This window comes from Dermochelys coriacea, chromosome 22 (genome assembly GCF_009764565.3).
Source record: "Dermochelys coriacea isolate rDerCor1 chromosome 22, rDerCor1.pri.v4, whole genome shotgun sequence".
NCBI classification, from domain to species: domain Eukaryota; kingdom Metazoa; phylum Chordata; order Testudines; family Dermochelyidae; genus Dermochelys; species Dermochelys coriacea.
This window is the reverse complement of record NC_050089.1, coordinates 9741676-9767265: the sequence shown is the minus strand read 5'-3', so window position 1 is coordinate 9767265 and position 25590 is coordinate 9741676. Positions and strand designations below refer to the sequence as shown.

Here is a 25590-nt window from a genome sequence, read left to right as displayed (position 1 = left end):
TCTTACCTGGCTGCAATCTATTAGCTCTCTCCAGCCTCACATCTCCTGCGGAGCAGGGCCAGCCTGTCTCTACTCACTCTGTCCTCTCCTTCTTCAACACTCAGGAGGAGCTCTGAATGGATGCCAAGGCTCAGAGAGATCTGTGGGGTGTTCAGCAAGCACTCTCGGTCGCACAGCTCTTCGGCAGAGACGTACTGCTCACAACGACACCTTGCCAAGGAGAGAAAGGGTCTTGGTTACTTACACTCGGTGGGCAGGCAGCTACAAGATGCAGATGGTCAGACCAGCTCCATTATTCTATAATCTGTACAGTCAGGTGGTCCGTTCTGTAAAAGTGGAAAACAGGGATTGCCAGAGTTGATCACATACAAGGTCCATCTACTGCAGTATCTCAGACAGTGGCTAGTACCATGTGCTTCGTAGGAAGGTGTAGGAACCCTGCAGCAGGCAGACGTGGGATAAGCTGCCCTCTGACCTGTGTCTCATCCTGGTCTCTCATAGACATTAGTTTAAGTCCTGAAGCATAAGGTTTGTATCCCTTCCAGACTTTTTGCTGAGAGCAACGCACATAGTGATTCAATGCTCTCCCGCTACGTTTCTATGCAATCTACTTTTTTACTCTCTGGAGGAGTTTTTGAGGTATAGTAGTTCACCCACACAGAACAGGGTAATGTCATACAGATAATGACTGACTTCTATATTCAAGAGCCTCTACCTGAAACCATGAAAAAGATTTAGACCAAAAATGAAGCATCTCTATTAAAAGGATGAATGAGGAGTGAACTCTGAATTCATCCTCAGTTTTGGTCTTAGTTTTCAAAAGTGACCATTGATTTTCAGAGCCCAACTTAAGACAGCTCAAAGTGCTGCTCACTCACCCCCTGAAGATCAGGGCCCTTTCAGAGGTCTCTAGTTGGGCACCCATATTATTAGTTAATTTTGAAAATGTGAGTGCCTTGTATTTATGGTTCTTCATTTAGCAGAGTGAAGTCAGTGTTAGTGAATGGAGCTGGAGACCCAAGGCCAATATTTAGCCACAGAAAAAGTCCTGCAAAGGGAAAGTTTTCATACCCATTCAGCTCTGCCCTGGAGATACAGTGCCCCCATCTCCCCCAGCCCCCTCTAGGGTGGGACTGATTGGAGTTCACTCTCCATGATCCATTCAACAATTAGGCCCACTACTGAGCTTTCCTACAAAGAGGCCAGCTGTGATGTGGGCTCTTCTACAGTTAGGAAATGGGCTGAGGACATCACCTTGTTTCACACAGCCGACACAAGAGTCACACCACTTTCATCCACTACTGATCTGGGGCAGATTCAAACTATGAACTGAGCATGAAGTAACTGGTTACATAACCCATCACCGATTCTCTGAGCTAGCCAGAGGTTTCATAATAGGAGGCTGGAGTGAGACTTACATGCCCAATTCTGCACTGAGTTCTCCACCCAGCATACCACAGAAGGGAGAGCAGTCATATAGTTCGGGGGAAATGCATTTGCGTGTGGATGCCAGACGGACTTCCCCAGGAGCACAGCGCTCCTCCACCTGCAACAACAACGTGAGCACACACATGTGAGATAGGGTCAAGCAGTTACACCACGGCCATGGCATCATTTGAACTGTCTCCCCTGCCCCATCCAACAGCCGAACTCCAGCATTGGGAGGGTAACCTCTTACCCAGTTAACACTGTTACAAAAAGCTCTGGTCAGAACACAGGGAGGAAGAATAGGAACTATTTCACTTCCATTACAGTTCTCTAACCAGCTCTAACTGAAAGGTGCCATAATGACAACCCCAGAGACATAAGTCCCATAGATCTGGCCTCTGTTACCATAGTACATAAGCACCTCACAACACCCTGGGAAGGGAGAGAAGTATTATCCCCATTTCACAGAGTGGGAAGTGAGGCACAGAGAGACTTGTCCAGGGTCACAGAGGGATTTTGTGGTAGAGCAGGGAATTGATCCCAGACTGTTGAGTCCTAAGTTTATGTTCTAACCACTGCACCGTCCTCCCATGTGTTACATTACCCATCCCCTGAGCCATTCAGTTGCAATGGGCTCAAGGGCTGTGCTGCAGCAATCTTACCTGAGGCTGGCAGTCTTGGTCACTGTTGGTGTCAGAATTTTTCTTGCCTCTCTCATCATAGTAAACATACCCTGCTTGGCAGACACAAGAGCCATCCGACTCCTGAAAAGCCCGGTTCAGCCCATGGCAGCTACAGCTGCTAGCCCCTTTGGAGACAACAGCAACAGTGCCATGGAATTAGGTTTTCAAATCAATGGAAGGGAGCATCTTTTGTGGAACAAACTGTGCCCACAAAAAAGGAACTCTTCCCATGTCATCTGTTCCCCATTGCTTCATGCCATATCTGTGACGTTATTGACATGCTCAAGTGCGCAGCCACTTTATCCTTGGAAGGCTGATACAGCTATGTGAATGGGGGTGGAGGGACAGCTTGATTCAGCTGCCTTATGCAGCCTCAACTCCATCATCAGAGACTTTCCTGTGGCAGGATCCTTTGCACTGAGAGGCAGGAGGGGCCCAGCTGGGGGTTTTCAGAAGTGGCAGATAGACAAGCCCTCTTTTAACTTGTCCATTGAACCATCTGGGTCAGGATGGGGCCAGCTGAGGGCTCTGTGGATCACCGGACCCAGCCCACTAGGGACGACTTGAAATGCTAGAGTTATGCAGCAAGGCAGACCCCAGCCTGTTATCTATTCTTCTCTCCCACTTGTACCCAATGGGACTAAATCCCCTCAGCTACCACAGTTTGTGTGGGGCAAGAGGCAGGTTTGAAGGCCGTGCACTCAGTCTCATCTGGAGGACAGACGAGGTGGCCGTTGGGGGTAGGAGGCAAACACAGAGGCCCCAGTTGGCTGTTGTGTTCCTGGTTGAGGAAGTCATTCATAATAAGCACAGAGGCCAATGGTTTGATGTTTTACCACCACTCTCTAAGCAAGCAAGCTAGCTTCCCCTAAACAGGGCGTGACTCACCTGGCTGTGAGGAGGAAGAGCTCCCGCAGGGGAAACACCCTGTCTGAGCATAGAGGTGGTTGAAGGAGCCGGCAGGGCAGGCATGGCATTCCTTGGGCTGCTTTGCCAAGCTGTTGTTCCCGTGAGTCCCTGGGGGGCAGGGCATGGGTGCAGGTGCCCGGAGAGGGCAGTAATACCCCCTGGGGCAGGGCTGGTGGAGATAACTTGCACTGCCTGGGGAAAGCAACGGGGGCATTTCAGACACAGAGACTGCTGAGCCCTCCACTGAGGAAACACTGGACAGAATGGGAAGGACCCAGCCCAGTGCAATTCTGGAGACAGTCAAGGGGATGAAATTATTCAACTCAGATGGAGGCAGTGGCACCCAGTGTGGTTTGTGCATTAGGCTTTCCATGCCCTGCACAAGTAACTAATGTGCCCAGCATGATTAACAAAGGATCCCAGTGGAAACCTGCCATCAGCTCTTTGAAAGATGAGTCTTCCTCTCCTCTGAAAGCCAACAGTGTCACTTGGCAAGGCCTGAGTGCCCTCTAACACCCAGATTCACAGCGGGATCCCCTGTAATATACCAGGCCTCCCACAACCCAGACTGACAGCCATGTCCCCTATATTGCCCTAGCTTTCTATTCCATGGAGTCCCTGCTCAATTACCTTGTGGGCAACTGAAGCCTGATGGGCAGGGCTGGCAGGATGGGCTGATGAGGGAGTCACTACGGTAGGTGCCCGGATCGCAAATCCTGCAGCATTTCTCAAAGGAGTCCCTTGGGCCGGTCACATTCAGGGCCGTGTATCCTCCCTTGCAGAGCAGTGGATGGGCACTGCCTGGGGTGCAGTAATAAGGGAACACACACCTAAAGAGAGAGACAAAGGCAGGAAGCAAGGTGAATGGGAAAAGCACTTTGCTGCAATTCCTGGTGGCCAGGCTGGAAGGGAACAAGTCTTCACAGCATCCTAGGATACAGGCAATGAAGAGAAGAAGAGGGAGAAGAATCCCTGGGAAGGCAGCAGTTAAATGCCTACCTGGGAGAAGACAATTGCTACATTTTAAGAAAAGTGAAAGAATGGAACCTGCTTCAAATGAAGTGAAGTGTCTTTATATAATCAGGGAAAGTCCATTCAAATGCAGTGAAGCTTCTCTTACTACACTATAAACAGAGTTTCACCATAACATAGTTCCCTGAAAGCAGCTGCCAATGCACTGACAGCTGTCTAAACCCCAGAACTACATGGAGAGTGACGCTTTGCACAGATATATTCAGAATGACCTTGAGCTACACTAGCAATACTGGACTGGATGTGAAAATAACACATCATACTAAATTTGCAAAAGCACCATTTAAATTGGCACCCTTGGAAATGCTCACACATTTCTAAGCACACAATTCTGGATTACAGAGTCATGGCTCATACAGGTTTCAGAGTAGCAGCCGTGTTAGTCTGTATTCGCAAAAAGAAAAGGAGTACTTGTGGCACCTTAGAGACTAACAAATTTATTAGAGCATAAGCTTTCGTGAGCTACAGCTCACTTCATCGGATGCAGCCGATGAAGTGAGCTGTAGCTCACGAAAGCTTATGCTCTAATAAATTTGTTAGTCTCTAAGGTGCCACAAGTACTCCTTTTCTTTATGGCTCATACACAAACTCTGTTTTGCATGTGTATGCTGATACCATGTAGACATGCAAATCTACATTTTACAGCTTCCCAGAACGAATTTCCAAAACCATGAAAATAAAAATTCAGAGGTTAGCTCAGTGCAAGTTTAAAAGAGGTCTCATCAGGCCAAATTCTTTCTCCCCACCCCATTCCCCACCCCAACCTCAGGCTGACTGCTACAAATTGAGGATCACCCTAACTGGCCCCAATAGTTTACGTCCTACTATTTCAAAATCTGCAATTGTGATGGAAAATATTTTTGAAACATTTGCAAAATGCATGAAGGTTGTGACTAAAACCTTCTGATTTTACAGCAGGTGGATTTCAGAGTATACAGAGCTGCTAGGACCCTTCACCAAGAATGCTCCATACTCACAGCTGCTCGGGGGTGTTGTACTTGGATGATCCTTCTGGACAATAATATCCACCTGGACACATGGAAGGGACCCCTGTGTGGAGCCCACAATAGGAGCCACCCCTGCATATGGTTGGATTCACTGAACCTGACGGGGACATAAGAACTGGTGATAACGTGACGTTCCCAGGGAGCAGCAGAAGGAGACGGGGGAGGGGGGATATTTAAACCCTGTGATCATTCAGTGGGCAAGACATGTGATTAGGATGATGGAGGACAGATCAGCTAAGTGTTTCATGGAAGGACATCCTTATGATGCCCAACCTCATGGCCAGCCAAGGAACCGATGGAGGGATAACATTGAACAAGACGCAAGAGCTCCTAACGTGAATTACCATCAATGGAAAAAATATGCCCTTGACAAGAGGTGGGGGGAAATTCTGTGGTCTATAGAGCCAGGGAGGAAAGTACCATCCCTATATGCCCCACCTTGTTCACTGATGGACACAGACACATTTGCTTGAAGTCCATCAACTTGCCTATTAACTTAAACTTTAACACAGAAAGGGTCTGGCTCATGTCTGGCTGCTGCAAGGCACCTGTTCTTCTCCAGGCCCAGCTTATTCTGCTTGGGTGTCACAATCGCAGCAAAACTCAGGATGGGATTCTGGGGGTGACAACCAGGAAGGGCCTTGGGATGCTCAGCCTGCCCGCAATGTCACCTCAAGGTGAGCGGCACCCATGAGGCTCACTGCAGGGAAGCGATCGCAGGGTCATCACTGCCTACTACAATCAGAAGCCATTGTGCTCAGTGTTGTGCTTGGCAGAAAAAGGACAAAAAAAAAGAAGCCTGGGCATCTCACCTGGTGGGCACTCATAGCCGGGTTGGCAAAGAGCTCCTTGGACATTGGGCAGCCCAGTCTCTGCTGGGTCCGGGCAATAATAGCCAGGAGAGCAAGGATCACACTCTTCCAAAGATGCTGCACCAGGCTGGGTCCTGAAGGTACCAGGTGGGCATAAAAACCTGTCTCCTTTACCTGGGCACCAATATCCGGGGGGGCAGGGGTAGTCCTCAAAACTGGTAAGGCCTGGTGGAGAGAGAATGAAAAGAAGAGCTGTGAAGGGAAAGGGTGGCAAGCTGCCCAGGTTCTACCACCTCCATGAACATGAATGGCTTATGCAGCAGACCCTGGAATTTCCACCCCCTCCTGTCTCAGGAATTGATCCCACTGCAATGGGAGATTTGCATCTGACTTCAACAGTAGCAATATTTGGCCCTTGGTTGACAGCTCACCTGCTGTTTGGCAGAGATAACCTGGGGGGCAAGGCTGACAATCTGCCAGGCTCTGTGCCCCTGGGGCTGGGCGGTAAGTGTGCTCGGGGCATTGCTGAGGTGCCAAGAGAGTGATGGGGTCAGTGAGATTCACGCCACCACAGTAGTGTCCAGGGGGGCATAAGTAGGTCACTGGATCCCCTGAACAAACAGAAAACAGGAGCATCAGCAGAGGTACTCTCACTCTCCAGCCAGAACCTTCTTCCCAAGCCTCCTGCTGGGCATCTCTCACTGGATCCTATTCAAACACCTGCATGGACAGAATCCAGCCACAAACAGCACCGCTCTCTGGAAGACTAGAACTACAGAGCACAGGGGAACTGGAGACTGAATTTGGTTTGGGGCCCTTCTCTAGATCAATGACTCTCAACCTGTCCAGATGACTGTACCCCTTTCTGGAGTCTGGTTTGTCTTGTGTACCCCCAAGTTACCCCTCACTTATATACTGCTTGCTTACAAAATCAGACATAAAAATACAAAAGTGTCACAGCACATTATGACTGAAAAAAATAGCTTACTTTCTCATTTTTACCATATTATAATAAAATAAATCACTTGGAATATAAATATTGTACCTACATTTCAGTGTATAGTATATAGAGCAGTATAAACAAGTCATTGTCTGTATGAAATTTTAGTTTGTACTGACTTCTCTAGTGCTTTTTATGTAGCCTGTTGTAAAACTAGGCCAATACCTAGATGAATTGATGTACCCCCTTGAAGACCTCTGAGTACCCCCAGGGGTATGTGTGCCCCTGGTTGAGAACCACTGTCTAGATTATAAAGCCCTGCTTACATTTACAGAGCTTCATAAAATAATACAAATTAATAGTAATAATAAAAGTATAAGGTGCATAAAGTATGTATTTATTTTTTCCTCTGCAGTATCCAGCACTGGTCACTCACTGATGAAGACAGGATACCTTACTGGATGGACCATGGATTTGTCCAAGCTTCTTGTGTTTCACTTTCCAGACCCCTACATCAGTACCCACTTGACTGGCTCACTGATCTCACACATACACTTTCCTCTGTGATACATAATCAGTTATTCCCACTGCCTCCCAAGTCCCAACCTGCTTTACACCAGTGGCCAGGTGGACAGGGCAGGCAATCCTCTCTCTGCCTCGCCCCTGGGACAGCTCCAATGGTGTTGGAGGGGCATGGTGTGGGCACCTCGGAGCCTTCTTTGCAGTAGAAACCTAAGGAAAAAACAAAAAAATGTTCTTTCTGATGGGCAAGGTGACTCAGTGGCTATCTCCCTCTGACACAGCATTAGCAGCTGCAGGGCTCCGGGTGAGCTGTTCACACAAAGAGCCACAACAGTCACATTCACAGCTTGCCAGGCCAACAATCCAGCACTGTGAATTTGCACCAGCAGACACTGGCATCATTATGTTCCACCAACCACCTCCTGACATTAGCATCACCCGACAAGTCACAGAGGTGAGAACTGACAGTGGGCAGAGTCCAGAGCCCCAGGAGTCCCGCTCCAACATAAAGCTAAGGCCAGAGGGCCGATTATCTCCCCTGGCAGCTGAGTCAGAAGAGCCCACACTCTGGGACCCTATCTCCAGCCCAGGGTGGATGGTTTGGGGGTGATAAAGCCAAAACTGACCATGGAAAACACTCATTCAATGTCCCCTTTTGACACCAAGGCATTCCGAGACATAACCAAAGGGCAAAGCATGATGAATTATCACATAGGAGATCAGAGCTTAGGACTCAAGGCTCTTGCTCTGAATTCAGCAGAGAACAGGGACCAGCATGCAGACAGCTTGCTCAGCCCCTTAGGGCAGCACTTACCAGGACAAGAGGCATTGGAGCTAGACTGGGGCTGAGACACAGAATTCAGATGGGCTCTGGGTTTGGGCACCAGGATTGCTTGGATCTGGAATTTTTGGTCAGGGTATGTCTTTGTTCAGAAATCAGGGAAATGGAAGGAGCTGATGAGGAGGCACTAATGAATGCAGCACTTTCAATAAATATAAAGATCCCCTTTACTCACCCTAAACTGATGGCACCTTCAAAGCAGGGATCAGAACAGGTCATGCAGAGATATCAGACACTTGCTCATTCAGAGTCCCTGGCTGGTTAAAATCAGATATCTTCTGTACACTTTACATACCACTGTGATTCTCACTCACCTGCTGGGCAGAGACCCGCACGCACCTGCCCCCAGCGGCATTCAGTCAGGGAGCTCCAGGGAAAGTCATGGCCCTGGGGAGTAGACTCAGAACTCCCGGCCTGGCAGAAGTACCCAGCAGCACACTTCCCCTCCAGCCGCCCGCCCCTGGTGTAGAGAGAGCAGTGGGAATTTACATGGGAAGCTGGTGGAGATGTGCTGAATGCAAACACTAGCTTGTATGTTGGACCCTCCCTGCAATGTACCCATTGCTGGCAAACTGAGAACTTTATAGCCATAAAAGGCGCAGGTGGACTGAGGGACTGGGTCCCCATTTGATAAAGGCAGAAATTAGAGGGGAGATGGGCTCCTGAGCTGGACTGCTGGCTCGGACACAGGCCCTTTCCATGACCTTGGACAAGTCACTTCAGGTATAATTGACAAGGACGTTCAGTGAGACCCAGGCTTCCAAGTGACAGTCACTTTTCAAAATGGGTGTTAGACTTCGAAGTTGCTCTGATGCCTTTGAAAATGTTACCCGTCACCTCTCTCTGCCCCAGTCGACCATCCCCTCTGTACGATGGGGCGACGATGTTTACTATCCTTGAGAAATGGGCCTGAACTCAAACACGGTAGCCCAACACTGCCAATGGTTTGCGAAGTTCACCTCTGCCTACAAAATTTGTGCCTAGGGCCCATCGCAATAGACCCCCCACCATGAGGCTATTGAGCACTAAATAGCTAACGTCTTTTAAGCTCTTTGTTCATATAAAGAGCCAGTGAAGTGCTAAGCAGAATCATTTTCACTTGCTTTCTGGAAGCAGGAATAATCCGCAGAAACTACTTTAAGTACTTTTCCATACTCCAATACTGAATGAAATCAGCAGACTGTCCCAGCTGAGTCCTCAATTTGCTCAAGGAAAGGTCAAAGGGTGTTCCTGAATTTTCTAGTAATGTCTGTCATGACATGATAAATGTCTGTAAAATAACAAATGGTTTACAGAAGGGAGACCTGGCACTTATGGTCTCCCTCTCTCGTAGCACAAGAACAAGGAGAGAGTCTCAGGAAACTGGAGACAGTATCCAAAGCAGGACAGTGCAAAGGCAAAAGTGGAGGGTTCCCTCCACACAGCTCTCTGTGGCACAATCTGGACTGGAGTAAAGGTTTCAGTATGTATATTGGGGTCACTTCACTGACTAATGAAGTACAGCCACCTCTGGGGTGGAACAAAGCAGCTGCTCAACCATGCACAACAATGCAGCCCAACTGTTTAGGGCAGGGAGGAAGAATACCAGCTCCAACTGAAACTACAGAGGCAACAGGCAGAATAAGGACCTGCAGTAGTGACCGGGTGAACAGGACAGGCATTCTCTCTCCTCCCTGAGGCCAGTCACGTCTGGAGGGGTGAATGTGCCATCAGGACACGGAGCAGGAACCAGTGTACCTAACACAGAAACACGAGAGTAAATATAAAGCCAGAGAGGGCCTGGAAATGCTTTACAGTACTTCTCTCATGCAGGAAGCCCATTATTTGCAGTAACTATACTCTTTTGAAGTGGGAAGTCCTGTCCCATGTAGCTGCACAGGCATTGTCAGGGTGACAAAACCAGCCATGTCACCAGCATGCTCTCACTCATAGCGCATAATTATTCACATGCTCTGTGCTGACATGGAATTACTCCAGGTTATCAGGGTCTGATCAGCGCAGAGGGCACTGCAGAGCCCTTAACAGCAAATCTCTGCACCCTGAACTCAAGGCATCACCGAATGAAGAAGGGCTCTGCTTGGTGCCTACCTGTCTGTTCACGCCACAGGGCAGTTCCCCCATACCTGCTCTCGGCTTGTCGTCTCACACTTACTTATACCACTTTTTCTCTCCCCTATTTCCCATCCCACCCCAGGTTGGAGGAAGGTATGCACAAGGGGTTTCTTGATTCTTGCCTGCCTGGCACCTGGTCATTCACACTAGTGCAGAGGGAGTGCATTGTGATTGGATAATGACTTACATCCAGATCACACAGGTGTAAATGATTCCACCAGGTACAAGGCAAAAGTAAGCATGGCCCAAGGTTTACTCCACTTCTACTCCCCCATTCCCCAGCCTTTAGAAGAATCCCTCCTTGTTTGTAGTGAGATGCACTGACATAGGACCAAAGAGAAGATATATACCCAGCAGAAAAGGGACAAGGAGTGGAAGGGGAAGGACATATACTGGCACATGCTACACAGCCAGGCCAGGAGAGCAGTATGAGCTAGTGTGTGTTACTGTATGTGTGAAGGACTATCCCATACATACCTTCAGGACAGTATGTGTGTGGAGGGCAGGGTTGGGGGTCTCCTGCAACTGCCTCTTGGCAGTAGAAGCCTGGTTGGCAAGGAATGCAGGACTCGGAACCCCTGTTTGGCTGGTATTCCCCAGTGGGGCATGGGGCTGGGTGGGCAGACCCAGAGGAACAGAAGTGACCCTAGGAATCAGAAACAGAAGGAAGAGAAATGCACAGAGATCCAAACAAATTCAGGCTCTTTTTGTAGGGCCAACTACTGGAGCTGCTGAAGCCTGTGGCAAAACTCCTCTTGACTTAACAGAGGCCTGTGGCCTCTGCAGCTTCTCTTCACATGAAAGCTGGAAATTCTTTACCTTAACGTTAACTGGCACTGTTGGCTGTCACCAGCAGGCAATCCTGGCAGAGGTGCCAGAGACTGAATGGGTATAGAGACCCAACCCCCAGTCAGAAGACAATACCTTGGGGCAGAGGAATGCAGTGGGGCTGAAGGAGCTGAAGTTCGCTGGGCAGTAGAAACCTGCAGCACAGGGTCCTGTAGGTGAGCTCAGACCGATGCTAGCACAGAAGAATCCAGGATAGCATGGCACACAGCTGTCCTGGGAGAAGCCACCTGGGTTGAGGGATGGGGAGAGCTAGAGTTACAGGGGAATGGCAGATGGGGGAGGAAGAGCCCATCTGAACCACAGTAACATCAGTGTTGTATTTGCTATGATAATTGTATTGCAATCAGCTGGCCAGGATGCACACCACTGCCCCCAACTGGCTGGAAACAGAACTGCCCTACTGTGTGTCATAGGCACTACACTACTGACCACTAAGGGAGAATCTCCCTTAATTCAAGTGACAGGGGCCTGTGCTTTTGTAGCTGACAGGTCTGAGTTGCATCTCTGGTGTTGTCCTGGATTTTACTAGCGGCCCTGGTGTCCAGCATTGTGACCAGCATAATGTTCCCAGGTAGCTACAGATTTGACACTATATGCTGTGCAAGCCGAAATTAGGCCCCGCTGCTCTGTGGATCCCAGGAGAAATCCATGAGGGGAGCCGCACTCACCGGTGGCATTATTCAGGGTGCCCACTGGACAAGCGACTGGGAACTGAGTGCCCTCCGGACAGTAGTGTCCAGGTGGACAGGGCCCATTGAGTGGGAGCTTGGGTGTCCTGTGTGGGACGGCATCGGCAGCTCCTCCTGAGCAGTAATATCCAGCTGAACACAGACCTGCCATTGGGAAAAAGAGGGTGCTCAGGGCTCAGCCCATGGCACTTAGTTCCAGCGAGGTCAGGGGAAGAACCTACCTCAGCCCCAGAACTAGGCATCAGGGCCAGGATGAAAGCAGCTTTCTACTGTCTCCTCTACAGATAGCATCCACCAGGGGCTCCCCTATGTCCCCACCTCCATCTTCTGATTTTCTGGGCCCTTCTGTTCTCGCCTGACCTCCCCTCCCCCAGTCTCTACATCCTCCCCCGCAGTCATTCACAATGACATCCCCAGGCCGTTCTTTCATCTCCTGGTTCCCCTTGTGACAATGTCCTCCAGAATGAGCTCAGTTTTTCCTCTTCCTTCATAACTCAAACCTTTGCATCTTGGCATCATCTTAATTGCTCTGTGCTAGAGAGAGAGACAGAGATGAGCTGAGACGGCAGAGAAGGAGAGAGCACTGGGGGGCTAGACAGAAAAGAGAGATGAGTAGAAAAGAGCAGGAAAAGAGAGAGAGAGAGAGAGAGCAGGAAGAAAGGAGAGAGAGAAGGGGGACAAGAAAAGGAATTGGGAGGGGGAAGCTAAAGGACTCGAGATGACAGATTCAAATCCCTTTACACAAACTTGATTAACAGAATGACAGAGCGAGGGAGTGAATGAGAGTAAGAGAGAGGGAGGGATTTGGATTCCTCTGATCTTATAGGAGTCTCCACCACCTCCTGGCCACATCCAGCTCAGAAAGCCCCACTCCCTGCCCTCCCTACATGAAGCAGGTGTAAGCCTCAAGGATGTCTAGTGCCTGGTGGCTCTGGGTCTACCAGGACAACCTACCATCTGGTTCCCAGTTAGCATCCCCTCTGCAGTACCTCCCCACTGGACACAGTTTGCACGCAGAGGGGGACAGTGCCCCTTTCAGGTTGTTCATGGTACCTTCAGGACATGGCAGGGGCATTGCAGCCTGAGCTGGACAATAGTAACCTGTAAATACAAAGAGGTGAATTAGGCATGTCTCATCAGACAAAGCACCTGCCTTGGAAACCTGGCTCCATTGACAGTTAATGGCAAAACTCCCATTATCTTCAAAGCAGCCAGGATTCCACCCCAGGAGCCTTGGGCTCATTCGCAATATTTACTGCCCTTAAAAGAAAGAAAGGCACTACTGAGTCTGGTGCACAGGGTGGGTGAGCAGCAAAGGGGAGCTGTGTGCATTTCTATGGGCTCCCCCTCGCACACTGCACCTTCCCCTCTTGTTCTGCTGTACAGCTGGCTGCCTTACCTCTGGGGCAGCTGACTGGCTCCACAGTGGCAGCATGTCTGCAGGCCATACCAGCCGGGCAAGGGAGGCAGGTGCTTGCTCCAGGCATAGGGCTGAAAGTGCCTGGCTCACAGGGTATCTCCAGTCTGGTGCCAGTGGGACAGTAGAAGCCACTGGGGCATTTGTAACCATGAATCCCATCAGAAGGGCAGGGAGCAGAGTTTCCTTCATGGCAAACATACCTGTGAGTGGGAAGAGAGAATTCAAAGAGCTGAAACATGGGCCTCCAAGCACTGCTCTGATGGAGGAAAGGGAGTGGGGGGCTAGGCACATTTGGGACTCTTTCTTTTCAGTGCAAATGACTGGTAAAACATCTATTTGTTTCTGCTACTGCAACTGAGGGTATGGCTACACTTGGAGCTGGAGGTATAAATTCCAGCTTGAGCAGACATACCCGTGCTAGCTCTGATCCAGCTATTGTGCTAAAAATATACCTCCAGCACTCAGTGTAGATGTATCATAGTGCCCACAACATGCCCCCGATCTGGACAAATGGGGGTTTTCACTCTGACAGGTCTGGAAATTGCTCTTTTCAGAACTGAGGTTTTTATTTAAATGAACAGGGCTAAACTGCTCAGCTTCCCTTGTCTTCAGTAAGAGTAAGGGTGCAGCCACTGAGCATCAGGCCACGTTCATTTGAGTTCCTACCTTTATTTATGTAATTACTGAGTGACATTTCTGCTGCACTGCACCACAGAACACCAATTCCAAGCTTGGGCACCCCTAATAACTTCTTTAAGCTACATCTCATACAGCAAACAGACTACAGTAATTACCTATGGATATCACTGCCCCAGCGGTGACATAAATACAACAAGCATTTAATAAGCCCGACCAATTAAATCCTCATTCCCCCACAACCTCTCCCATCTCCCTATGGGCTAAGGCGACCACATGGACCCTGAAGTATGCCCTAAAGGATAACGACCTCAGGCCAAAGGGGGACTGACTTCCCAATCTCCCCTAGAGAGGCTGTCCTGCCAGAAGCCGTCTCTCTGATACCAAATGGGGTCCAGCTTCCCCCCATGTGGGTGCTTGTCACCTGATCACGTCACCTCTTAACTTTCTCTTCAATAAACAAAATACATGGAGCATTTTCAGGCCCTCACTGTAAGGGCGGTTTGTGCGGTGGATGAACAATGGCCTAACAGCATTTTTCCATCTGCAATGTCTTGGATTGTAATATTCTCTTCTTATTGATTATTGCACCCCCTTGTGGAAGAAGAGTTTAATGCAGGAGGAAAAAGGAAAACAAAAACAAAATGTTCTGTGTTGACAAACAGTACATTCCTTTTGTGATGCCCAAGGAAAGATCTCTGGGCTAAATCACGAGTTTGTAGCAAACTAAACATCTTTGTATTGAATTTAGTGCTGGTGGAAGGAATAAGGTTGACAGCCATGGACACTGAAGGCTTCTGTACCATCTACAGAACAGACAGACCAAGTGCAGGCTGCATAACTGACCTGAAAGGACCAGCACCCCTCCAGGAGTGAGAAAAGTATGGTCTCTGAGGCTCTGTTAATCCTTGACATCTGTCTGGAGATTGTCAACAAGAGGGCCAGTTGTGTCACTGGGCTGGACTTTCTGTGGCCCTGCATCTTGTGCAGTCATTTACACCAGTGCAAAGAAGGCTACAAAATGAACCAGCTATTGTGTGGTTGCAAGTTACACCCAGCTGGTATAAATGATTATACACAAGGTGACAACAGAGATTCAGACCCAATGTCTTTTGTGGTTTGAGCTCCTGTCCCAGCAGAACTAGAATGTTATCACAAATGCGTTTTGCATAGGTCAGTGAATAGCCACCTGATGGCAATGATATTTGATGAGCAACAATTTGGGCTGGATTCTAACTGGTGACCTAGGAGGCAAAAGCTCTATATCCTGTTACCAATCTATGGGGTCATCTCAGTCCTGTGCCCCTATTTGTCAATGATGACATGTTATTGGGTTCCCCGATGTTACTTCCAAAGGAGGCCTGCAGGTCTCGGTTTGTCAATATGAAAAGGAGAATGACCACATTGCCACACCCTGCATTACACGGCGCTGTCTGGGACAGATCAGACAATCCCGCCTGACTGCAGTACTGTCCCGCTGGGCAGGGCTGGCACTGCTTCTCTGCTCCCAGGCCCAGGGAGGTGGAAAAGGTTCCAGGAGGGCAGGGAATAGGATGGCTTGTGCCGCTGGGGCAGAAATGCCCAGGAGGGCAGATGTCATTTCCAGGCAGAGGTAGGCCAGCAGATTCCACCTGTGAAACAAAAAATAGAGAGAAAAAGAGGAAGAGAAAACTAACATACAGGAAACATGGCTTTCCTAATTAGTGCTGCAGAAAGACTGGAAAGCATGGATGTGAGCTGAGTGTTGCAGGTCTGCTCCCACTGGAGCTCTCAGTGCAGGACTGGCCTGGCTTAAAAGGGGCCCCTGGCATGTTGGTTGGTCCAATGTTTGCCAACATTTATGCCATGACTTAGCCAGTGGGTTTCTAGGCAGCACAGCACCCAGGTGAGAGGTGCAGGAATAAAGACATGGCAGGGACTGATCCCAAGGCATCATCACATCTCAGCAGCCAAGCCGCCGCCTACTCTTCTCAGCATTTATCAGGAGTGGAGCTGCCTCCCAATACCAAGGAGCTCACCCACAGTACCTGAAACATCACAGTACTCTGCTGGAACGATCCCAAACACTGCAGCTTCCATTGGCATTACTGGAGTGTTGGGGAGTGATTACTCTAGAACATTATAGTGTTATCATTAGTAATAGGATAGAAGCCCTTACTCCCTAGTTCAAACCCAAGATCACTGCATTGGGGATGCCATGGTGGGCAGCCAAGCCATAGCCTGGCATTCATTCACCTTGTGTCTGATGGGGGCTGGGTGGATGGCTCCCCGGGTGCAGTAATAGCCCGAATGGCAGAGCCCCGATGGCTGGGACAGTGCTGTAGCTGAGCAATACATGCCTGAAATGAGCAGAAAAGAAATCCAAAGTGAGGGGGTCTCCAGATCTCCTCTATGTTGTATCTGCTGAGAAAGTCAGCAGGGAGTAACTGAAGGCAGAACCTTTCATCTTTCCCCAGAGTCTTCCCTCAGATGCTCTACAGATTACTTGTGCCAGACCTTTACTTACTTGGTGGGCAGGGCTCACAGTCAGATTCACCAATGGCACCAGTCTTGGGTCCAAATGTACCCCTTGGACATGGATGTTCTGTACCAAAGCTGGTGCCGGGTGGACAGAAGTACCCTTTAGGGCACAGCCTGGGTGTCTGTGTCCCAGAACCTAGAACACAAAGAATGGCAACTTGCTCTAGAGATTTCATGATTGTTTCTCTTGTGATTAGGGAGTTTTTATGTGTTGACCCTAAACTCCTACCAGAACATTAAGCCTTTCTTGACCCATTGCTGTCTCAGCTAAATGCAGGATGTCTCAGCTCTAGTCCTAAATTCACTGAGCATTATGTAGAGGATGCCACCTTCCTCCCAAGACTGGGCAGAGTCAGGGCAATGCGTGAAATGCTCATTGTAAATAAATCTTGCTGAGTGCTTTGGATTCAGTGAATCGAAGGTGCTACAGGAATGTCCATCATCATTATTACATTGCTAAGTTTGTCTGGCTGCAAAGCTTCATGGCTTGAGGATGGCAGAAATGTCTAGCATTGTCCAGCCCCTACTGGCCTGCTGCTTGACACTCTGACAGGTGTATTTCTCCTTCACCCAGTGGCGGAACTGACCTGCCACCCTTCCCCTCTATACCAATGCATGCAGTGCCCACCTGGCAGAGGCTTACTGAAGTGAATAAGAACACTCTGAAGTCAATTGGAATTGCACCTGTGGGTCTCGGAGAACTTGCCCCATTGTGTTTAACAGGAAGACACCATTCTGAGCCTTCCCTCAGCAACAGACATCAAAAAGCACAGCCCTCCACAGCACCCCCTCACTTTTGCTGGATGGTTCACAGAAGAATCCTGCTGGGCAGATGTCACATGATTCTTTCCCTTCCTGTGTCTGGTGGGTCCCCTTCTCACAGGCCATGGGAATGGCAGATCCTGCAGAGCAGTAGAAGCCACGGGGGCAGCGATAGGAGAGAGGAGTGGATGAGGTCTGGCCTGGTGGGCAGTAGTAACCAGCAGAGCACAGTCCCTCTGCAGCAGTTTTTCCTAGCCCTGCAGTTATGGAGGAAGAAGACCCTTTTGGTTCCCATCCTATCCCTCTGGTGCATGACCTCATCACATGCCCAGTTCAAATCAGGCAATAAATGTTCTCCACAGTGAAAATCCAGCCTCAAAAAGTCACCCAGTCACTACATCACCCAGGCAAGCCAGTTACTGCACCAATCAAAGCAGAGCTCTGCTACGCAGTAGCTGTCCTGGGGAAGCATGGGGTTCTGGTTACAGCTTTGAGTTGGGATCAAGGAAGTCTGAGTTTCTTTTCCCGCTCTCCCACAAATTTCTTGTGTGAACTTGGGCAAGCCACTTCACCCCTGGTTCCCTATCTGTAAAATGAGGACAGTAATCCTTCTCTATCTTGCAGGCCAGGTGCAGGAGAGTAAGAGAGTTAATGCTTGTGAGGTGCTCAGATATTACAGATTTCAGAGTAGCAGCCGTGTTCGTCTGTATTCGCAAAAAGAAAAGGAGTACTTGTGGCATTTTAGAGACTAACAAATTTAGAGACTAACACATCTGATGAAGTGAACTGTAGCTCACGAAAGCTTATGCTCAAATAAATTTGTTAGTCTCTAAGGTGCCACAAGTACTCCTTTTCTTTTTTCAGATATTACAGTGATAGGGGACAAATAAATGCCTGGGTAGAAAGACAGAAGGCGCAGACCACCCAAGCAGTAGTAGCTATCTCAGAGCAGTAATATGATCCTTCACTTACAGTAGCTCATGGCTGCTAACCAGTGTCAAACACCTGCCCGCCAGGCTATTTCATGCCCCTGGACTATGAGGGAGACATCTCTGGCATTGAAATCATATAGTGCCTTTGTCTTTCTGTTGGGTCTTTCTTTATGATATTAAGAAGTCCTATGCTATCTCACTTTACTGAGCCACACCAGATATTTCATTCATAACTCTGGCACTGAGCATGCGGGCAACGTGGTAACAAGTGTCAGCAGCTTTTTAAGGGTTTAAACCCCAAGGGGGCAGAGGAAGTGTGACTGGCCCAAGGTGGTAGTAAAGAGAAACTGGATGAAGCTGAGCCAAGGAAACCATTGTCATACCAAGAAACCCTTCTGAATGGCAAAATGTCTGAGCCTGGAAGAGGCACCCAAGGGAAGTGTTGGAAGACACATCACTTGAGACATGTGAAACTAGTCCGGTCAAATACCCTGTAGGAAACCACCCCACACTGGCCAAAGGAAATGGGCTAATGATCTAATGTGATTATCTGCAGTTTTCACAGGATAGATTCTGGAATGCCTGTGAAGACAAATCTGCAGGCTGGGAAGAGCATCTACTCCCACTTGTCTGCTACTCCACCTCCTCCTCCCCAAACATCAAACAACACTGATGAAGACTCATACCACTGCAGAAATATCCAGCTGGGCAGGGCTGACAGTCTGTTGAGTGCCATTTCCCACCGTGTGGGTTGAGGCTTCCAGCACCACATGGGATTGGGGACTCAGTGCCCTTGGGGCAGTAGGATCCAGGTGGACAGTGTTTCTGGTCTGGCCGTGTGGATTCCATATCACAGTAATACCCAGCATGACAGGTTCCTGCAAAGCAGAGAATTTCAGGAAAAAGACTAAGAAACGTGAATCTCAGAATTGTCAGTGGATTGGTGGCTTAGCTGGTCTTGTCTAGAGGGTTTTGGTCTAGAAATCCAGCTCTTAAATTCACAAGGATTTGTGAGATTTCTGTCTCTTCCATCTTTTAGTCTGGCTGGGGATCTTCCAAGTTTAGTTCCAATTTGATCCAAGCTGGAACAGGATTCAAAACATGACCCTCCCCAACATGTTGATGTCCTACAAATCGTAATGGGCCAGACCCATCCCTAGGTTAGCTACCGATTGGTGATGCTGTGGAATAAAGACAACAGCATGAATCTCATACATACACATACACATACACATCCAGATGTATACTACTCACCTGAAACGCTGGCCAACCCTTCTCCTTGGCAGAACTTCCCCCCAGGGCAGGGCAGACAAGCATTGTGGGAAGCCATACCAGACTGGGGTAGAAAGGTGCCAGTGGGACAAGGCACTGGGCTGCTGCTACCCAGTGGGCAGAAGTGTCCTGCTGGGCACAAGTCTCCAGTTTCATCGTTAACAGGATTAGGTACACGTGCTTTCAAAATGCAGTAATACCTGGGCAAACAAGGGCCACTCGGGGTCAAGAGGCCTGGTGAGGAGGAGGAGGACAAAAACAAAAAACAGAGGCGTTATATAGTTCACAGGTTTAAGGCTGCAAAAACTGGCAAAGCCATGGCATCTAGATTAATTCAATGTCTAATGCCCCATGAAGTGCTCTCCTGCTCCTACACCACACTGTGATTTATCCACAGAGGCATTTAGAGATGGGGCTAACGAAGAATGTGACATCCACTTGACCAAGGAGAGAGAATACAGGATAAATTAATCCCAGACCCAAACCAACTCTGGTTCAGGATTTGTAATCCTTCACCAACTGGGTCTGGCCAAACCAAACTTTGTCTTTGCCCATCTCTATCTATCTTGCAGAGATGAAGGTTCAGAATGACATTGGGATCTTCTATATCTAGAGCACTTTTCATCTCCAAAAATCCTGCAAAAGACTCTTCAGGGATGGCTTCACCCACTGCTGAAATGTGGCCACTTCTGGGGTGAAGCACAACAGCTGTTTACCAGGACATAGTGTCACCACAGAGCAGTGATGGACAGGGACTAAAGAAGGATAAGTATATTTTTAATTGGCAAACAGGTATCCCAGTTCAAACAAGCTAATCAGGGGTTAGTTTCTAAGGCCACATTCCCTGTTGGGGTTTCTCTCTCATGCATGAAATCAAGACCTACTGTCTTCATTCCAAGTTCAGTTGGACCCTCCAAGAAAAAATGCAGGATCTTCCCAGAGAAGCTAATCTCCACCTGTCTGCTCCTTACCTGCATCTGCACAGAATTGTCCCCCAGGGCAAGCCCTGCAGTCCTTGGAACTGCTCAGCCCAGTCTGGTTACTGAAGGTGCCCTCAGGGCATGGGTACTGCTTGGCAGCTTTAGTTCCTGAGAGGCAGTAGTACCCAGCTGGGCAATCTGCTGGCTTGATCGCTCCATGTGAAAAGGTCTCTTTGTGATCTTGGATTTGGACTTCTGGGCCACAGAACCTACCAATAAAAGGCCAAGTTGGAATTAACCTGTCACAGCCCACAATTCTGCCAGGATAAAGAAGGGTCATTTTCCATGCAACACCCGTAGTCTGTAACTGCAAGACAAGGCAATGTGGAATGCCCTTCAGGAAAAAAATGAGGACTCAGATGAAGCCTTTCTGTGGGAAGCTGTTATCTTTGGGACCATTTTGCACCTCCCTGGAGACATGTCCACAGGATGACAACTCTGTGATGAAGGGCTTACAATACAGAAATTGATATAATGAAAAGGAAGGAGATACAAGGACATGATCAAGGAGATCATCCATGTATATCAAAGGATATAACAGAGCAGCCCAAGGCAAATCATCAACAGGGGAATTCATATGCTAATTCCCAGTAGAAAAACCAGGATACTGGAGCAGGCTAAATGCAGTCCACTTACTTTCCTGCTGGGCATGTCTTGCACCGGCTTTGACCAGTCTGGTCCTGGTATTTCCCAGAGGGACAGGCTTTGGGCTCTGAGCTGCCTGTGGGGCAATAGTGGCCAACAGGACATATATAATCTAGGAATAAGAGAATGGATTGGATTAACGCTGAGACTGTGCATACCTCCCTTGTTCTGCTGCATAAGGCTGTAATGGCCAGCCGTAGAAAGGGATAGTGTCGAAGGGAAAGAACTCGCAGATTTAATATGGTGAACGTTTCATAAAGAACTGAAGAGAAACGGGTATGTTAACAGCTTTATCAGACACATCCAGCCAGGCTGGAGGCCTACAAGGGGCTCACTAAGGAATAGCTCCCACGGCCATTGAAATTCTTCCTCTGACATCACTGGGGGTGGAGTATACCCTAAAGCTCCCGAAGCCAAGTCCTGACCCACAATGGGCCTTATGAAAAACTTGAGCTAGGTTCTTCGGGGATTTTGTCTTTCATTTGTGCCAGTCCATGGACACAAAGGGATAATCTTTGCATAATTATAGCCATGGGTAAGGTAAGCTCTTTGAGGAGTCAGGACTTCGTCTTTGTTCTGTGTTTGTCCAGCACGTAGCACAAAGGGGTCCTGGTCCGGAACTGGGGCTGCAAAGGGCTACCACAATAGAAATAACAATGAACAAACTGGACAACCATACAGATTCACTACCAGCTCAGCTCAGCAACTGAGAGTCTGGTGATAGTGCTTAAGTGGCTTTATCAGAACTCCCCCGTTTGGCTAAATTGGGTACAGCAGTTAAAGGGACATACCTCACAGTAACTAGCAATTTTGGAACATTTCCGTTATTGCTACTTTCACTCATTTCCCTATGAGAAGGGTCATCCAAGAACTTTCCTACCTGGATTAAGGCCTGATACAGACCCCTCTGGGCAAAACCAGCCTTCCTTACACAGCCCCTCTGGTGTACTTTGGCCTCGGTGGGAACAGAACCACCCTGCTAAACAGGGCCGGCAATCTTGTGCTGATTGGCCACCATGATGGGCCATAAAAGAGCCTTGAAAAGAAAAAAAAATACACACTAACATTCTCCCAGCACCCTGAACGTGCCTGGATATCTCGGCGGGGGGGGGGGGGGTGCTGAAAGGCTGGAGGGAGTGTTCTCAGCAAGTCTAGTCCCAGCTTCTCTGGCCAGGAGATGCCGAAGGGAATAGTGTATGAGCATTGGCTGTGGTGAACCTCACAGTTAGTGCAGTCCCAGTCTTCCCTATGATGTGATGTTATAGGAGGTGGCATTTGAGCGCTAGTTGCTGGGTAGTTCATATCCATTCTGGTGCTACCTAAGGAGGAGTAGCTCTGGCTTACAATATCTACATACCAATACCAGGAAACTAAGCAAGCCAAAAAGTGTGTCTCTCTCTCCCTCCTCTTGCCATAATCCTTATGCTTTTCTAATGAAGGTGTGAAAGATCAGTTCCCATTGTTTGTAGGGAAAGGAACTGAAACAGAGGATTTTAAATGTTTTCAGCTCCCTGTTGCTTTGCCACATTTCCCCAGAGTGGCTTGGCAAAGCCATCTCTCCACCTCCTGGAGCATAGCTGTTATTGGGTGCACATTTAGGGCTGGATGCTCCTCATTTAACAGCCTCAGAGTAAAAGCTAAGATCCCATGCTGACAGAGGCCACCCCTTATGCACTGCTGGGGCATGCTTCAGTGCCACACAGCAAGAAGCTTTAAAACAATGTCAGGAACTCAGGTGTCCCAAAAGGCATCAGGCAAAGGAAAGAAGGGCACCCAGCAACCACTGTCTGATCTACCTGGCGGGCATGGAGATGGAGAAGAACTTCCTTGGGGACACACATAGCCTGGAGGACAAATATTTCCCACTGTCCCGTCTGTTGGGTTGGGACACGTGGACCCCCCAGTGCAGTAAAAGCCAGCGTCACAGGGACCAGATGGTGCAGCCAGCTCTGCAGATGCACAGTACGAGCCTAGAACAGGGAACAGAAGGGAGACCCTCTTTCAGGCTCCATGTCTCTGTGCTTGTCCCATTAGATTCCCAAAGCACTTGAGCTGCAATAATGTCATAGCATACATACATAGCAACAGTCAATAGGAGACAGCAGCAGTCTAGCAGTGACAGCACCAAACTGGGAGAGTCAGAGGTGTTTGGCAGGGTGGGGGAAGGGTTTGTATAAAAATTTTTGTCTTTTTGGCAAAAAATAATATATTCTCTCCTACCTGGGGTACAGGGAATAGGAAGGGATGAGCCACCAGGACAAAACGTTCCTGCTTGGCACAATCTGAAGGACCCATGAGGTGAAGCTTCTGACCCTGCTAATGGAAAGGATGGAACTTGAGAGAGGCAAAGGAACATACAGCAACAGGAAGAGCCTCACTCCCATGTCTCAACCTCTTCTTCTCTCTCGGTACTTACAGCACATGACCCTCATCACCACAGTATGTGAAATGCACCAGATGGGTGGAAATTCCTCCCTATGCACATCCTCCCACAATGGAAATACCCACCCAGCCTCTCCCCAGGGAAGTGATCTACTCCTGCCAAGGTCGCAGACCCATTGCAAACACACATCCCCACCACAAACAAGGGTTCTTGTTTCATTTAACGTTACTGCATGCAGCAGCATCTTTTCCTCTCTTCACTCTGTCTTTTACCAGCACCGCAAAAAGACACCTCATGGGCCCTTTTCTTCAACTGGGACTTCTTGATGCTTCTGTAATATCACCACTTTTAATAATAATAAAATAATAATAATAATAATTGAGTTCCACTGCTTCCTTCAGTGCCAGAGTGTGATTACCTAGGGATATTGGCTCGCCTGATGCTGATCCGGGTGGACAAAACCATCCAGGCATGCATGTTCCATCAGGACTCGTCAAGCCTGATCTGGAGCAGACTTTTCCAGGGGGACACAGCTGGCACTTGGAGGCATCCCTCGTGTTTAAGTCCTTGCTGTAGGTTCCTTGTGGACAGGGATACTGTGTGGCAAACTCTGTATTCCTTGGGCAGTAATGTCCTAGGAGGGAGACAACAGTTTTCCTAACGGTTAAGAGATGTTTGCAATATCTCATATTATTAGCAAGGGCACTGGGGTGCCCTCTCCATCAGTTTTCCCAAAAGAACTGATCCCAGGGTATGTCAACCAGTCCATGGTATGACTCATCAGTACTATACAGGAGCTCCAGCCAAGGTGGAAGCATTCAGTGAAGTTGATAGTACTTTACCTTAATGCTGAGCCTTACAAAGAGCTGCTAGTGCCCTTATGACACTGTTCCCAACATTCCCTGTGATGTAACTGCAGCTGCACTCACCTGCGGGACAGTCTGTGTAGTTGGTGGAACCAGCCTTACAGTAAAAGCCTTCTGGGCACTCCAAACACCGCATCATTCCCCAGAATGGGCTGTAGCTCCCTGCGGGGCATGGCTGTGCTCTACTGCTCCCCACTGTGCAGTAGTGTCCTGGGGGACATGGCCCCCCACTGCTGGTGGTCTGTGAAGACAAAGTGCTGTTGTTACAGAAGATGTTCCCACTAATCTCACTGTGGCCCAGAGATCCTCAAATGTCTTTAGTCTCCTAACTTCCACTGATTTCAATGGAAGTTACAATACTAAATATCTGTGTGGATCTGGGCCTATCTGCAACCTCAGAAGAAATGTATCTTGCAGCAGGAATACACCAAATCTTAATAGGGAGGACAGCCAGAGTGATGGAAAATGCTTTGTTCATCATTCACTTCTGGCCAATCCCTTCTGCTGTAATCCCATTGTAGCTCACAAAATGAGCAGGGGAGGTACTTGGGCGGCTGCCAAGGAACACCCAGGTTTGCTGCAGGAAGTGGTGCTGGTAATTTGGTAGGCAATCCTGCCTGTCCTTAGAGTCAGCCTGGTGCTGTGCTGCTGGGGTGGGGGAAAGGTACTGAGGCATGAAACCAAGATCCTGAGCCGGCAGTCTTTAAAGTTCATAAAGTATTTTGTGTAAGAGCCATGTCAATAGATCCAGTGCCCTGTCCACATTCAAGTTCTGCAAACCTCTGTAATGCCAGCTGGAACTGGCATTCTTTTGCACTTCTTCTTACGTTGTGTAGTGTTGCTGTGTGCTGGTAAGAGGGTCATGAATTCGACCCCAGAGGTGGATATATGTCAGCACTGGGTGAATAACTGCTGTGTATAGTTTGCAATGTTCTGGGATTCTTGGCCATGAAAGGTAAAAAATTTTATTCACCCATCTCTGTCCACTCATCATAAGAGGACAAATGGGAATGAGGCAGCATGGATATGAAAGGGCTGAACTATTATAGACATGTTTTACACCTAGAACAGAGAGGAGGTTGGGTATGTTTGGTGTCTCTAGATTCCTTCAGCCTTTACAAACTAGATGTATATGTCAGGGAAAGGAAGTTATGTAAACATTCTCAGAAATCCAGAGAGAAGTTTGTCAGAGAGGTAGAATTCTTCCCCTCACACAATAGCTTTTGGGCATGGTACTGATGGTGGGGCTGACGTAACAAGCAGTCAATGGCAAGGACAAATCAAGGGGAGAGGGTTTCATGTAGGAACTGCAAATATGGATGCCTGATGCCCCCTGCAGGTGATGCATAG

At 48.6% G+C, this 25590-nt stretch overlaps 1 protein-coding gene and 1 long non-coding RNA gene across 2 annotated transcripts in view; both read right to left on the bottom strand.

Moving 5' to 3' along the window:
* Positions 1-22919, bottom strand: part of LOC119846753 (zonadhesin-like) — a 59009-nt gene extending 36090 nt beyond the window's left edge. The window contains exons 1-26 of the mRNA XM_043500759.1: positions 22788-22919; positions 21872-22027; positions 20983-21103; positions 20338-20555; positions 19349-19600; positions 18781-18972; positions 17195-17419; positions 16387-16536; positions 16116-16219; positions 15294-15511; positions 13224-13444; positions 12779-12925; positions 11804-11968; positions 11211-11362; positions 10764-10932; positions 9803-9911; positions 8489-8634; positions 7418-7543; positions 6303-6482; positions 5872-6096; positions 5030-5156; positions 3651-3850; positions 3000-3212; positions 2091-2236; positions 1419-1546; positions 78-210 (exon numbers count right to left, since the gene is read on the bottom strand). Coding sequence (XP_043356694.1) covers positions 78-210; positions 1419-1546; positions 2091-2236; positions 3000-3212; positions 3651-3850; positions 5030-5156; positions 5872-6096; positions 6303-6482; positions 7418-7543; positions 8489-8634; positions 9803-9911; positions 10764-10932; positions 11211-11362; positions 11804-11968; positions 12779-12925; positions 13224-13444; positions 15294-15511; positions 16116-16219; positions 16387-16536; positions 17195-17419; positions 18781-18972; positions 19349-19600; positions 20338-20555; positions 20983-21103; positions 21872-22019 — 4215 coding nt within the window. The 5' untranslated portion in view covers positions 22020-22027; positions 22788-22919. The remainder of the gene's footprint in view (positions 1-77; positions 211-1418; positions 1547-2090; positions 2237-2999; positions 3213-3650; positions 3851-5029; positions 5157-5871; positions 6097-6302; positions 6483-7417; positions 7544-8488; positions 8635-9802; positions 9912-10763; positions 10933-11210; positions 11363-11803; positions 11969-12778; positions 12926-13223; positions 13445-15293; positions 15512-16115; positions 16220-16386; positions 16537-17194; positions 17420-18780; positions 18973-19348; positions 19601-20337; positions 20556-20982; positions 21104-21871; positions 22028-22787) is intronic.
* A 302-nt stretch (positions 22920-23221) lies between these two features.
* On the bottom strand, positions 23222-24471 carry LOC122457188. Its single transcript, XR_006276589.1, has 3 exons — positions 24304-24471; positions 23793-24008; positions 23222-23307 (listed from the first exon to the last, which is right to left on the bottom strand). It is a non-coding gene; the product is annotated as an uncharacterized LOC122457188 (long non-coding RNA).
* Positions 24472-25590: the final 1119 nt, after the last annotated feature.